Genomic DNA, 16340 nt, shown 5'->3' with positions numbered 1-16340 from the left:
CAGGTTTGCCTTGGCACCAACCTTTTTGGTGCTGCCAAAAGTAACCTTTTGGATTAAAACGTCCAAATAACATGCATGTAGCTATAACACATGCATTGTGTTGTAGCTACATGCATGTTATTAGGATTGGACGTTTTAATCCAAAAGGTTACTCTATTGAATAGAGTAATATTAGTATTTATTTGGGGTTGTGTAGCCTGCTTTGTCCGTCAGTACAGTGTTATAGTGTTTCACAATTAAGCCTAGACTGCACTTTAAACTGGAACATAAGAAGCACTTTAAACTGGAATTTATAAGAGCAACATGTCGACTGATTTTCCATTTAAATGAGAAAGTATACATATTTTCTCACATCTGTCAAAAAACCTTTCAATACTGGCAATTCTCGTTTCCACCACAATTCTCTTTCCATTCACGGTTCTCGCCTGTGAATAGACACTGGCTGCAGCGCAGCCTGAGCAATACAGCGAAACCCAGTGTTTCATGCCCTATTTAATACAAAGCTGTTTTCACTCAGTCCTGATTGGCACTTAATTCATTTAAAGTTGAATTGAGTAGAATTGTGCTCGTTTTTCTGCTGAAAGTATTAGCCTAAGAACGAGGCGTCTCTTTAGAATATCAATACTGAAAGGAGCTCATTTTACATACTATGTTTTAAGTTTTAACCCATTAAAAAGATGTAGCCTATAGGTGTTCAGTGTTATTCGTACAGTAGGCTATTCCTAATGTAAATATAGTCATATAAAAGTGGGATTGTGATCTACATGGCCTCCTATTAGAAAAATAAATTCAATACATATTTTTAACAGTTTAGGAAGCCCCTCCATGAGGCAGGGCGTCAACAAATGTGTTGATACCATGTACAGATAACGGTTACTATAGGATTATAATACTTTATATCATAGAAAAGGAGCCAGCATACATGCTGTTGCTCACACATTCCACCAGAGGAGGGCGCTGTTGGTCAAACAACTTATTACTCAGAAAATAACTAGGAAGGAAATAAAAAGTACATTCTGTTGTCAATTAACTGTATTTTGAGGAACTTCATATCAAATAAAATAAAGATTAAATGATTCCTGTTACATTATTTCTACTGGATCTCTTCTCCACTAGTTCCTCCCTCGTTTATATTTATTGACAAAATTGTCAATATATTAGTCATAGTTTTATTCATCATAGCTTAGCTTTTATTGACTTTTCATCAGTGAAAAAAGGTAGTCGACCAACATTTTTTTTGTCATAGTTTTAGTCGACTAAATTCACCAAAAGCCTGAGTAGATTTTGAAATGACCCCAAACATTTTTTAAAGTGAAATATCTGTTTAACAAACAAACAAATTATCGCTTACAGTACCTTTAACTCATTCATTCAGAGACCCAGAGTGCAGATATACTAGTATCAGAATCTGTATTTATTCTATTTTATTTGTATTCTATTCTATTCCATACTGTTTGATTTTTATTCTATTCTTATTCTTATTTATCCTAGTTTGGTTATTGACTCTTACTCTGTCCACTCCTGTATTTCAATTCAATTACATTCAATTCAATTCAAAGGAGCTTTATTGGCATGCATGGGAAAACATACGTTTACATCGCCAAAACAAGTGTCAAAACATCATAAAAACAAAGTAAAACAAGGTGAAAGTATGTACTGTTGGAGGGGGTTCAGCATTGTGTTAAACAAAGCTATGTCACATTGCAACATTATATGTATTATATGCATTATATAACTGCTGATGCTGCTAAATGTATGACAACTAAATGTACCTTTGGTTGTCAGGAACGTTTTATCTTCATTTATCTGATCTGATTGTATCTTATTTCTATATCACAGCTTTGATCAAACATCTGCACTACTGTAACACATACATGAACTGTGTGTGTTCTTATTGTCAACTGTCCATTAAAGTTTAAACAATACAATCTAATAATGGATATTAATTCTAATAATAAAATGCTTCTGCTTTCACTACTAGGTTATACAAAAAAGAGACGTTTGGTCAATAACGATTTATTTGATGATTTACAGTAAATGACAGTCAGCAAAATAGCTCAATCAACTAATCAAATCCATGTATCACTTATATAATGTTCTGTGAAAGTTGCCAGATGTCTTCCATCAATAATTTGTGCAGTCATATTTTTTAAAGTCAATCATAGATTCTCCATTATTATTTCAAAATAAGTGTGATTACATGAACATGTGGCATACAGTATTTCTTTTATTTCAGCATCTTTCACATTTCAGGAATTAACTCTCAAAACACACATTTAATGACACCTTTTAAATTATTTGTTTTACAGAGTCTGTGTCAGTAAATGATTACCTCTTTCATTACAAAGATAAAGGAAAAACTGCATATTTCAGATGTAAAATATTTAAGATGTTGCCTCCAATATGTAATTGTCAGGAACAAAGCATGAGATTACCTCACGACTAAATACTTTGTCATCCTTTTGGGAAAAACTAAAGAATCAATAAAAAAACATTTCATTACACTTATTCTACAGGAGAAGATAGATCTCCAATATAATGAAATGTCACATTTGGAAATCTCAAAACTAAACTCAATCAGGCAGGTCTTCTAAACGATTTTCACAATAGAAACCTACTTTAAAAAATGGAAAGCCATAAGCCACAGCTGGCATGGCACTCCAGGGGCAGAGTCACCTAGGGTCTGTGAGTCTGTCTGTGTGTCTGTTAGTCTGTGTGTCTGTCTGTCCTGGGCTAATCTCGCAAATCGGTGGAATGATCAGCACCACATTTTTTTGCGCACTAACAGTAGGCAATGGAAATGTATTTATTTTCACCAATTGGGATTTTTTTTTCTTTTTTTTGTATAGATAATTGCTGTCATAGACGTGTCACATACAATCTGAGATCCACATGGAAGCCACCCTGTCTGAATATTTTGCTGTGAGCTTCCTTTAAGAGCAAATCAAACGATAGTATCGGATGTGTGACTTTGACTAGGGTTGTGGATTTCTGACTCTCTGGATCTCCTCCAAACTTTCAATAGCTTCGTCTTTGGTGATATTTTTCCATTCTTCGGGAATCTCTTCACCCTCCGTAAACTTTTTTCCATAGTGCTCCTCCAGTTTCTCTTGAAATCGCCAGGCAAACCATTTCCAGTATGCCAATTTTGATTCATCAGGGGTAATTGTCCAGCTGGCATACTTTTCACTAGCTTTTCCATACTCTTTGTATGGAATGGACTCATCTTCACCTGTAGGGTAGAAAGATCGATCACTTGCAACCTTTGTTGTACAGAAAGTAACACAAAGTATTGGTTTGTCTTTAATGGATTGCCCACTAATTCCAGAACAACGATGAAAACGGACATTGTGTTTATCAGGACTGTGATCCTCTACGGTGTTGGTACAAGTTGCACTACAGAAAGGACACTTCACCCAGCAACACTTGCACAAGTGATCGATTAGAATTTGATCTGGCTTCGCTCTGACATCTTCCATATTGATTGGGAGGCGGCTCAAATCCACCTTCATGGAAGACAGGCCTTTCTTAATCTCATCTTTAAGAAAGTCAAAGTGCTTTATGTCATTGTAGTTTTCTTTGCTCTTGGGGTCAAATCTTAGATCATCTTTTAACAGACTGGAAAACTCCTCCAGCCACATGTTGGTGTCTCCATTCTGAGTTGTGACTTTTTCTGTCGCCACATGCACTGCTTGATTCAGAAGCATGCATATATTCTCCACATGATTCTGCATGATACTGAGTACCTTATCCTTGTTGGTGGAGATGTATTTCTTAACAGTTTCTTTTATAAACTGCTCTACTTGTTCTCTTGGATGTCTGATGTATTTCATGTAACTGCCAAAGTCCTCTTGCTCTGCCAGTGATTGTAGAACATGTTTCTCCAAGTTGACCCTATTCCCACTGAAGGGAGGGGAATTACATTTCATCTCATCAGCCAAGTGAATGGCAGTCTTGTTATAGACAGTCTGAGCTGCAGACTCCTTCAGTTCGCTACAAAGCCATTCACCAAGAACAGCGGCCGAAGAGTTTCCTTTACAATGGCCTTTGAACACGTTGTAGTATTGATCCTTTTTGTTTTCCAAATAAGTGAGTGGATCATTGATCTTCTTGAATTCTTTGTGAGAATTCGAAAGCCATGTCTCCGCATTTCGAAATACAAGAAGTAAAACATCAACTCTAAACTCAGGTTTAAGGGCGTATTTCTTGCCTAATGAAAATCCCTTCACTTGGAGGTTGACCTCATTTGCTACTTCATGCAAGTAAATGGTTTTGTAGCCTGTATCTTTAACAGGTTTGCCCTTAATTAAGGCGATGGACTTTTCCTTAACATCGTCAATGAAGGTTTCTATCTGTTTAGCCGTTTCAGAGGGAAGTCGTTTAGTAATCCCAACCAGGTCTGTGACAGCTCTGAACACCCCTTTAGACATTACTACATAGTCAGAATAATCCCCTTTTGATTTGTACGGTATGTTTTTGTACATACCGCAGTTTCTGCGGTCGACGATAAGAGAACCCTCAATGCCTATATCCTTAAGGATAGAATCCACATCCTCTTGAATATTGATCCCCTTTATGGAAGGAATATCTGCAGTGAAGTCCTTAACCCAACCTTCCCAAACATAATCAAACTCCCTTTTGAGTTGCTTTTCATCCTTTGCCTTGTCTTTTAACTTGCCGGCAAGCTCTTTGCTCTTCTGTAGGAGGTTGTTCTCATAGACTGTCTTCTTATCATCCAGCTTCTTTCGAGCATCGCTCTGCAGAATAATTTCCTCTAGCTTCTGTTTTGCTCCTTTCACCAGTTCATCATGGAACTCCTTAATTTTGGTTTCAAATCGTCCTCTCCACTGAACCAATACATCTTTAACTTTAACATCATCAAAGTGCTTTTTCATTTTTTCTTTCACGTCTTTATGAGTGTTATCCATCTCTTCGAAATGATTATTCTCAATCCTGTTCAAGTTTTTGTCATTGACAATTCTGTTGTGAAGTTTGTCTTCAATATCCAACATGGTTTTCCTTAAAGCCCAGGTCCATTTTCCATACTCTTCTTCAAGTGTTCTGTACAACGAAATTTCCCTTGTGTTTTTGAAACTGAAAACAAAGTTTTCTTTCAGCAGGGCATTCCAAAGGTCTTTAATTTTTATTTTGAAATCTGACAGTGGAATTCCATGAGACTGTGATGCTTTTGAGAGGATCGTGTCCTTCAGCTCTTGGACGCTCTCACTATAACCTGGGTTTGGAGGAGCCATGGGTGGACTGCCTTCCCACAGCTGGGCAAAGTATTTCACATCTGTTTCCACATTAAATTCAATGACATCACTGAAGCACTTTGCATCAAACACTTCCTCTTCAGCTGCTAACTTGGTCATCTCATCAAGAACCTCTTGTAGGCGTCTCTTTCCCACATTGTTTTTGACACCAGCTTCAATATCTGTAACATTCTGATGAACGAACAGACAATTTGGAGATATTTGAACCTTCTTCATCCTCATGAAGGCCTGAACAGCAATATGAAGAACGTCTTGAATCTCAGATGTATTCTCTCCAAAGATGTTGATCAAAGTCATGTTTCCCAGGCCAATGACAAATGTTGCCAATTCATTGTCATGGTGATAAGTGTCCTTCCCTGCCAGCTCAAGAGCACGCAGTCCTTCAGTGTCCACAACCAGGACATAGTCAAACTGGAAGTCTTTTTGTTTCTCCTCTGACACTTTCACTAGCTGCATGAAGGCTCCTCTAGTGCACCTGCCGGCACTTACTGCAAACTGCAATCCAAACATTACATTCAGCATGGTAGATTTGCCACTGCTCTGGATGCCTAAAACTGACAAGACAAAGACTCTCTTGTCTCCGAGTGTCTCGATGACCTCATCTAGAACACTAGTGATCCATGTTAAAGGCACATGTGCTGCATCTCCATCCATCAGCTCCATTGGATGTCCTGCTATCATAAGCTCTGCAGCCAGCTTAGGGTATTGAGACCAGTCTGTTTCCTTCTTCAGCTTGGGGTGTTGAGATCTGTCTCTTGTCTTCTTCAAAGATGCATGGGCTTCATACATTTGTCCTAGTTCTCTCAAGATGTGCTCAAATCCAACTGTTGCTGACTGCACTTGTTCTGAAAGTTTCTCCAACTCCTTTTGCTTTTCCTCCAACTGATCCGATTTGTTTGGCAGTTGCTCAAATGGTTTCTCCAATTGCTGTTGCTTCTCCTTCAGCTGATCTGGTTTGTCAGGGCTATTTTTTAAAGCCAAGACCTCAGACCACTTTGCATCATATGCCTGGTTGATTTCAGACAGCTCATTTGTGAAGAAGTTATCCAGTAAGCTTCCAATCCATTTTAGGAAGAAATGTCTTTCATCCTGTTGCAGAGACTGCAGGTTTTTAATAAACAACTTCATCAGCTCACTGGAGGATTTGTTACGTTGTTCACTCCTTTTTTGCTCCATTTCACTTTCTATTTTACCTTTGTCTTTCTCTGTCTTGTTTCCTCTGTCTTTGTCTTTATTTATTCTGCACCACTCATGCCACAATTTCTTGCCTTGACATGGAAGAAATGTGTCTTTGATATCCGTCTTTGAAAGCTTATTTCTTTTAAGCAATTCCAGAATCTGCTTAGCAGCAGAATACCCTCTTTTGCATGCAGGGTCATCTTCATCTATTCTGATTCCAGAGACTCTTGCCATGCTTTCAAGTTGGAAGGATGTATATGGTGTTGACAAAAGCTTTCCAATAACTTTTTTCAATTCTGCAGCTACATCTGACTGACTTCTATCCTTCAGACCCATTTTATATTTTCCTGGTCTTGTCTCAACTGCTACAGAGTCATCATCAGCTAGGAGACAAATGAGAGGTTCTGGACCCTTGCGAAGGTCTGACAGAATTTTCCTACCTTCATCACCTTTTTTCAGAGTAGATACAAGGACAACATTGACTGAAGCGTTTTTGACCAGTATTTCCCGCTGTTTTTTGTGTGATACAGCATCTCCATGAAGATTGCAGAAGGCAACACATTTAGAGAAAGCATCCTTGTCTTTGCCAGCAGGGCAGTACCAGGCGATCTCTGCCATACCATCTATCAGGTAGTGAGATTTGCTGGCACCTGGACAGTTCCTATGGAAGAACGTGCTGTGACGGTCATTGATTATGGTATTCATCAGCTGAGATTTAGATGTCACTGTGCCAAGGCGGAAAAATGACACCATAGCTGTCTCAGCTTCGCAGATAGGCATGTTATTACTTGTGATGGTACCTGATCTATCAGTTACCTTCCAGGCTTTTCTTATTTGTCTAAAAGTCCATAAAGGACACCAAATGTCCCTTGTGAACGGGTCAGGCACTAGCAAAGGTAAGGCATACTGACACTGTGATAGTTTGGAAATCATGTTCTGCCTGAGGAAGCTATCTGAGCAGTGAAACACAGCCATCTGAACATCCATTGGATGGACATGGCTCTGCTTCTCGCTCTGACTAGTGACGACAGGGGGGCTGAACAGATCATCACAGTCACTGTCGTCTGTATCAACCTCAGCAGTGTTTGGAGTAACTGTTGTGTCTTCTGTACTGTCCACTGTTACTGGGATGTACCTGGCACTATGGTCTAGCATCAACAACTTCTGAAGGAATGTATGCGCTACGTCTTTCTCAGTTATCTCATAGTGCTTCTTTATAGAAGGGAGGATTTTCAGAAAGTCAGCAGTTGTCAACTTATCTTGATCGTTGTGTTTGAGGTTAAGTCTAGAAAACAGTTCATTGACTTCTCTTTGATGTTTGGTGTCGTCTGACTCTGGGCTGATCTCTTCTGAATTCTTCACAGATGTGTGTCCTTTGCCAACCTTTAAAATGAGCAATCACACATGTAGAAAACAAAGTTAATACATATCCATATGTGATGTTGATACAATCAGATATGATGAAAATTGGTAGATTCAATGAAAACACCCATCCTTGGTTCTGGTGACTGATATTGTCCTTCTAATGCGCAAGGGGCCGTGTTTTTTAAATAACTTTTTTCATTTATGAAAAAACTAAATGGAAAAGGAAAAAAAAACACATTAATTCAATTAAATAAATAAATACAAACCCTCACGCACTAGAAGGACAATATCAGTCATCAGAACCAAAGATGCATGTCTTCAATGAATCTATCATGGTGAAAATGTAGTTTGAAGTTACAATGGGTTTGTATATCAAGGGGGAGTGTCTGATAAAATGAATGTCAAAGATCTAAATACTAAATCAAACAACTTAAAAACTATCTGGGGTGAAACAAGAAAGCCTGATTAGATGTTGAAATGATCCCACGCATGTTTGAAAGTGAAATATCCCTTTAGGGTGTGGTAACACCGAAGTTTAATTCTACCTATGAGGGTGGATTCTGCCAATGCTTTTCAATGGGATTGGAGTGGTTTCTTGCCATTTGCGGAATTTCTTCAATAAACCACTCCATTCCCATTGAAAAGCATTGGCAGACTCCACCCTCATAGGTAGAATTAAACTTCGGTGTGACTGTACCCTTAGGGTGCAGTCGCAGCGAACTTTAATTCTGCCTATGCGACGGATGCTGACAATGATTTTCAATGGGAACAAAGCGTTTTTTTTTGCCATTCGCAGTTGTCCGCAAAAAGGAAACTCTGTTCAGTGTGACCGCACCCTTAAGAGGTAAAGACACACATTATGTCACATGAACACATATTGAACACCTGTCTTCAATTTACATTCTAACTTAAATAATGAAACTTAGACCAGTGGACTAATATCTAAATACTGAATCAAGCAATCTGGGGTGAAACACAAAAGCCTGATTAGACGTTAAGATGACCCCAAGCATGTTTGAAAGTGAAATATCCCTTAAGGGCACGGTCACACCACACTTTTATTTTTTATATGGGGAGGAATCTGCCAATGCTTTGTAAATGCAAATGCGTGGATTCATGGTCTTGCGCATCTTTCCGTGTGCCGCGCACACCTTGCCCCTCTGTCCAATCGGGTGAGTGGAAGGCACTAGTGTTGACTCCCATTGTAAGAATGTAATGCGGAAGTGCTCTGTCTATCTCAATGAAATAGTTCCAATGTTTTGAACTATAGCTCATAGCAGCCCGCTTTGTGGCGAGATCAAAGCGTGACTTTACTGTATCTTCTACAATCTGGGACATCCGGAGTGTAGACAATTCTGCCAATAAGATATCTGCCTATGTAATATATTTATACCTTTTTAGTTTTTTATCATTTGTGAGTGAATATTTACTTTGATTACTTCCTTTGATGCAATTAAATGTCTACTCAGGCTTTTGTGTTTCATCCCAGATAGTTTTGAAGTTGTTTGATTTAGTATTTAGATATTTGATATTAATTTTTATTAGAAACACCCCCTTCTTATATAAACCCATTGTAACTTCAAACTACATTTTAACCATGTTAGATTCATTTAAAGAACACGTCCTTGGTTCTGGTGTCTGATATTGCATATGCTATTATAAGCATATATAAATCAAATGAATGAAAAAAGTAATTGAAGAAAACACAGCTCCTCACGTATTAGAAGGACATCAGTCACCAGAACCAAGGATGTGTGTTTGAATCTATCATGTTAAAATAAATATTTTTGTTACAGTGGCCCTAATTTATCAATGGGGCGTATAAACCGGCGTATATTTTTCCATATATTCGGCCTTACGCCAACGTCGAAGTCACATTTATCAACGAATCCTACACAGCCGATCCGAGCGTACATTTGGTCCCAGCCTTGATAAATGTCACGGCTGAAACCGAGCGTCATTTAAATAACACGCCCTTAGATATTCTGGAAACACCCCGATTTTACGACATGAAGAACCGAAAAGAAAGAGTTTCGCCGGCTCGCCTCGCCTCGCTGACTGTCAAGTCACACGCACACGCCTCTCTGTCTCTCTCACACACGCACACACACACACACACACACACACACACACACACACACACGCACACACGCACAACTGTGTCTTTCATGTAATCCGTAGCGGTACAATCTTTGTCACGTAGGCTTGTAGCCTACATGAATGACATACTGTATTATGATACCAATCACACCAATTCATGGAATACGTTTGCATATTAATTTATTTACCCCATACCGAGCAGTGCGCGTTCAAGTTACACTAAAATAAAGCAGTCAGACTCGGACGGGCGGGAGTGATTCTGTGCCGCCACGTTAATAAGAGATTGGAGCGTCGGGTTTATATCCTTAACCCAGCCAGGTTGTAGTCTTCATAACTCTCTATGACATAACTCCATACCATAGGACAAGCTACTGTAAGTTTTTACACCTCACTGTCCATGAAAAGATGTTCGGGAGTCCCGAAAATGGCAATTTAAAATAGCAGATCTACAAGCTCACAACGCGTCGCGATGCGACCCGTTGTGAGCTTGCAGATCTGCTATTTTAAAATAGCCAATGCAGCCATGCAGATCTGCAAGCTTAACCGAATGACTGTTAATGCAGTTTGTTTAAATTACTTTATAAAATGTTATATTTTCACAGGGATTATTTATTAATGTAGATATACATTTATGAGTGGATTATGTGTCCAGATGCCTGTCAGACAGTCAGACAATGCTGCTCCGCAGGTCTACAATGGAATAAACGGGCGCAGCCAAAGTCAACAACTGCTCTCAGACGTGAGATATCAGCGTACGGTAGAATGAAACCAACGTCAGGATATATTGATAAATGCCGAAAGTTGCGGTGATCTCGCCGTACGCCCATTATTTGGTCTGCACCGCGTTGATAAATGAGGGCCAATGGGTTTGTATAGGAAGGGGGAGTGTCTGATAAAATGAATATCAAATATCGAAATACTGAATCAAGCAACTTAAAAACTGTCTGGGGTGAAACACTAAAGCCTGAGTAGACGTTTGAATGACCCCAAACATGTTTGAGGGTGAAATATCCCTTTAAAGAGTTAAGACAAATACTAAACAGTATTTATTCACACTTGTGTGTTTATGGTTGTGTAGAATGTGTTCACTTTAACAAGTGTACAAACTTGTCATGTGACGCATGTCATATATGTCACATGACCACTTGAATGATTTTAAATATTCAGCACCTGTCTTCAATTAACATTTTAACTTAAATAATACAACTTAGACCAGTGGACAAAACAGTTTTGAAGGTCTTATGCCTCCATAAACAGTCATCTTACCGTATCATTGTTCTTGGTGCCATCGTCACCACTGGAACCTGTTTGCATCAATAAAACATCTGGTTAAACATAATGCAGTAAGCGTATCAGTGCTGATAACTCATTGTTTTACAGAAAATCTGTTTAATAAACTGTGATGTGTTCAGTTATTATTGGTTTAAATAAACACTCAATGTGTTCAGTTATGAGGATTTACTTGTTTTCTAATATTCAAGTATTGAAATGATGAATAAATGTTTAACACCTGTCTCCCTTGTATCAGGAATAGTGCTGCTGGTCTTTGAAGACTTGTCATCTTCTCCATCCTTCATCTCTGAGCTTCCAGGATCAACAGCTTTGGAAACACTCTAAGAAAATGATACATTCCACATAAAACATGTTTAACATTATTGTGTAAGACAACGTGGCAGACAGCCTTATGGCCAAGGAAATATACTATATGGACCTCAGTATATGAATGTTTAGAATGAGAAAATTAGTTTTCCATGATATGATCTGATCAGTATACTATTCCATTTGATTTGTACACTTAGGGTGCGGTCACACCCAACTTTAATTCTGTCAATGAGGCGGATTCTGACATTGCTTTTCAATGGAAAACGAGTGATTTTTGTATCCTAAGGCTACACTGTGCAGAACATTCCACTTGTTACGTAGTTATATGCATATAAGATCAAGATGTATTTATACCGTTTTTTTTTATTTTTATCATTTGTGAGTAAATATTTACTTTGATTACTTCCTTTGATGCAAGTAGAGGTATGAGGTAAATACTTAAAGGAATGTTTCACTTTCAAACATGTTTGGGGTCAATTAAACGTCTACTCAGGCTTTAGTGTTTCACCCCAGATAGTTTATAAATTGTTTGATTTAGTATTTAGATATTTTCATATTCGTCTTATTAAACACGCCCCCTTCCTATATAAACGCATTGTAACTTTAAATGCCATTTTAACCAAGTTAGAGTCATTTAAAGCACACGTCCTTGGTTCTGGTGACTGATATTGTCCTTTTAATAGGTGAGGGGGCTGCGTTTATTCAATTACTTTTTAGATTTTTGAAGAAGAAAGCATAAATTAAATCAAATTAATGAAAAAAGTAATTGAAAAAACACAGCCCCTCATGTATTAGAAGGACAACATCAGTCATCAGAACCAAGGATGTGTGTTTGAATCTATCATGTTAAAATGTTATGTTCAGTTACAATGGGTTTATATAGGAAGGAGAGTGTCTGATAAGATGAATATCAAATATCTAAATACTAAATCAATTATTTAAAAAAAAACTATCTGGGGTTAAACACTAAAGCCTGAGTAGACGTTAAAATGACCCCACACATGTTTGAAAGTGAAATATCCCTTTAAAAGGTAAAGACAAATACTATGAGAACATAGTATTTATTCACACTTGTGTGTTTACTGTTGTGTAGAATGTGTTCACTTTAAGTGTACAAACTTGTCATGTGACCACTTGAATGATTTGAAATATTCAACACCTGTCTTCAATTAACATTTTAACATAAATAATGCAACATAGACCAGTGGACAAAACAGTTTTGAAGGTCTTATGCCTCCATAAACAGTCATCTTACCGTATCATTTTTGTTGGTGCAATCGTCATCACTGGTACCTGTTTGTATCAATAAAACATCTGGTTATAAATAATACAATAAGCGTATCAGTGCTGATTTAACTCACTCAATATGTTGACTTATGACAATTTGCTTGTTTTTAACTTTTCTAATAATATTATTCAAGTATTGAAATGACGAATAAATGTTTTCACCTGTCTCACTTGTAGCAGGAACAGTGCTGCTGGTCTTTGAAGACTTGTCATCTTTTCCATCCTTCATCTCTGAGCTTCCAGGATAAACAGCTTTGGAAGCACTCTAAGAAAATGGATACATTCCACATGTGAATGATCTGCAGTAAAAACATCTTTAACATGATTGTGTAAGATAACTTGGCAGACAGTCTTATGGCCAAGGAAATATACCGTATGTGCCTCAGTATTTGAATGTTTGGAATGAGAAAAATAGTTTTCCATATTATGATCTAATCAGTATATTATTCCATTTGATTTGTACACTTAGGGTGCGGTCACACCAAACTTTAATTCTGTCCATAAGGCGGATTCTGACAATGGTTTTCAATGGGAACAGAGCAACTTTTTTCGGAAATCAGTGAACGGCAACACATATATATATATATATATATGAATTATATTCCAAAAAACATCACTTCCGTCCATTCCTTTATTAGGATTTGTAGAAACACACTTCTAGCTCAGATAATTTTATTTATGGTGAAAAACAGCCATTTTCAACGGGCGATTGCTCCAAAATGGCAGATTGCGGTGGAAATGTTTTTGTTCCAGTGGATAGACGGGACCCTCCACCACCCCCCCGGACACTCTTTTTTTTTTACATCCGCGTGCACCTTGTGGCTTCTGCGGCTGTCCAAAGATCATCAAAACATGGTAAAAAAGTGCTGGCACTCTGAGGATGATTTGGATGCATAGTACCTGGCACTCAATGTGTTGAGGTAAAGACAAATACTAGGGCAACATACTGTATTATTAGTTTGTTGTGCTTGTGTGTTTACTGTTGTGTAGAATGTTGTCACTTTAAGTGTACAAACATTTCACATGATCACTTGAATGATTTTAAATATTCAACACCTGTCTTCAATTAAAATTTAACTTAAATAATGCAAAATAGACCAGTGGACAAAACAGTTTTGAAGGTCTTATGCCTCCATAAACAGTCATCTTACCGTGTCATTTTTGTTGGTGCCATCGTCATCACTGGTACCTGTTTGCATCAGTAAAACATCTGGTTACACATAATACAATAAGCGTATCAGTGCTGATAACTCAGAATAATAATCAGTATAATAAACTGTGATGTGTTGAGTTATTACTGGTTTTAATAAGCACTCAATATATGTTCAGTTATGAGAATTTGCTTGTTTTTAACTTTTCTAATAATATTATTCAAGTATTGAAATGATGAATAAATGTTTTCACCTGTCTCACTTGTAGCAGGAACAGTGCTGCTGGTCTTTGAAGACTTGTCATCTTTTCCATCCTTCATCTCTGAGCTTCCAGGATAAACAGCTTTGGAAGCACTCTAAGAAAATGGATACATTCCACATGTGAATGATCTGCAGTAAAAACATCTTTAACATGATTGTGTAAGATAACTTGGCAGACAGTCTTATGGCCAAGGAAATATACTGTATGTGCCTCAGTATTTGAATGTTTGGAATGAGAAAAATAGTTTTCCATATTATGATCTAATCAGTATATTATTCCATTTGATTTGTACACTTAGGGTGCGGTCACACCAAACTTTAATTCTGTCCATAAGGCGGATTCTGACAATGGTTTTCAATGGGAACAGAGCAACTTTTTTCGGAAATCAGTGAACGGCAACACACATATATATATATACTAGAGTTTCGGGGGGCTACGCCCCCCTCAACCCCAGCCGCGCACGGGGCCCAGCGTGGGTGCGTGTATATTGGGGTACCCAAATCGCCGGAGTAAAAGTGTCCAAAAAGGAAAAAAAAAAAAAAAAAAAAATTAAAAAATTTTGGAAAAAATGTTAATAGTGATTGTTACTTTGGTGGTCCGCGGACCCCCTGGTGGTCCGCCGACCCCTGTGAGTGTTGGGACCCCCGGGGACCCCCCTGGAACATGGCGGACCCCTTCGGCAGTTTTTTTTTTTTTCATGCACGGTTTGCTTGTTTCTGTCGCTTGTTTTTTAAAACCTGGCAGCAAACCTGGCAACCCGACTGACATCACTGACCTATCCTTGGTATTTGTACTTCCGGGTTGCATAATGATGACATCACTGTCGAGTCCTGTGGTGTCATGAACCTAGGCAGGTCTGTTTACCAGATTACCCTGGGCAGCGTGCTGTGCTGTGGCGGTGGCTGTTTGTTTTTGTGTTTGGGATGAACATGGCACGTGAAGGACGGACATATTGTGATCGAGACATGAGTGAAGTGAAAGTAACGGCCTGGGTGGAACAAAGGAGGTACGTAAGAAGGGGGGGGGGGGGGTTGAAGCAAAGGAGCTGTGTGTGTGCTGTTGTGGAGGACATGGGCAGAGTGCAATGGCGGCCGCTCGTGTTGTTTCGGCGAAACCCGTCGCCGTGCGGTGTCGGTGGTGTGCACGGTAAACGGTACGAAGCTGCCTCCCCTTCCGTTTTGTCCGACATTTGGTGAGTAGAATTAATTATGTTGCGCGGTGGAAAAGGTGTAGTGAGCAATGAGAGGTCCCCTACGCGACGCGTAAATTCAGCGCGGCCGCCGTGGCGAGTCAGTTGGCGACATGTGGTCTGGCGGTGCGTTGTTTATTCGATAACAGAGCTGTGGGGTGTCGCACCTAGGGTGCGGAAGTCGCTCGCCATTTATATAGTTAGATATATGAATTATATTCCAAAAAACATCACTTCCGTCCATTCCTTTATTAGGATTTGTAGAAACACACTTCTAGCTCAGATAATTTTATTTATGGTGAAAAACAGCCATTTTCAACGGGCAATTGCTCCAAAATGGCAGATTGTGGTGGAAATGTTTTTGTTCCAGTGGATAGACGGGACCCTCCCCCACCCCCCGGACACTTTTTTTTTTACATCCGTGGCACCTTGTGGCTTCTGCGGCTGTCCAAAGATCATCAAAACATGGTAAAAAAGTGCTGGCACTCTGAGGATGATTTGGATGCATAGTACCTGGCACTCAATGTGTGAAGAGGTAAAGACAAATACTAGGGCAACATACTCTAGTATTAGTTTGTTGTGCTTGTGTGTTAACTGTTGTGTAGAATGTTGTCACTTTAAGTGTAAAAACATGTCACATGACCACTTGAATGATTTTAAATGTTCAACACCTGTCTTCAATTAACAGTTTAACTTAAATAATGCAACGTAGACCAGTGGACAAAATAGTTTTGAAGGTCTTATGCCTCCATAAACAGTCATCTTACCGTGTCATTTTTGTTGGTGCCATCGTCATCACTGGTACCTGTTTGCATCAATAAAACATCTGGTTACACATAATACAATAAGCGTATCAGTGCTGATAACTCAGAATAATAATCAGTATAATAAACTGTGATGAGTTGAGTTATTATTGGTTTTAATAAGCACTC

General features: G+C 38.6%; 2 protein-coding genes across 2 annotated transcripts in view; both read right to left on the bottom strand.

Moving 5' to 3' along the window:
- LOC311054947 (uncharacterized protein) overlaps nt 1-16340 on the bottom strand; it is a 431139-nt gene that overhangs the window by 38473 nt on the left and 376326 nt on the right. The window lies entirely within an intron of this gene.
- On the bottom strand, nt 2976-16211 carry LOC311054587 (interferon-induced very large GTPase 1-like; the record flags this gene model as incomplete). Its single annotated transcript, XM_084070594.1, has 6 exons — nt 16176-16211; nt 14211-14313; nt 13958-13995; nt 11428-11530; nt 11184-11221; nt 2976-7835 (listed from the first exon to the last, which is right to left on the bottom strand). Exons 2-6 carry the CDS (start codon nt 14275-14277, stop codon nt 2976-2978), a joined length of 5106 nt encoding a protein of 1701 aa, XP_083926720.1. The 5' UTR covers nt 14278-14313; nt 16176-16211.

This window comes from Gymnoscopelus microlampas (assembly GCF_963454915.1).
Source record: "Gymnoscopelus microlampas genome assembly, chromosome: 11".
Taxonomy (NCBI): domain Eukaryota; kingdom Metazoa; phylum Chordata; class Actinopteri; order Myctophiformes; family Myctophidae; genus Gymnoscopelus; species Gymnoscopelus microlampas.
The sequence above is the reverse complement of the archived record's forward strand: the minus strand, read 5'-3'. Positions and strand labels throughout refer to the sequence as shown.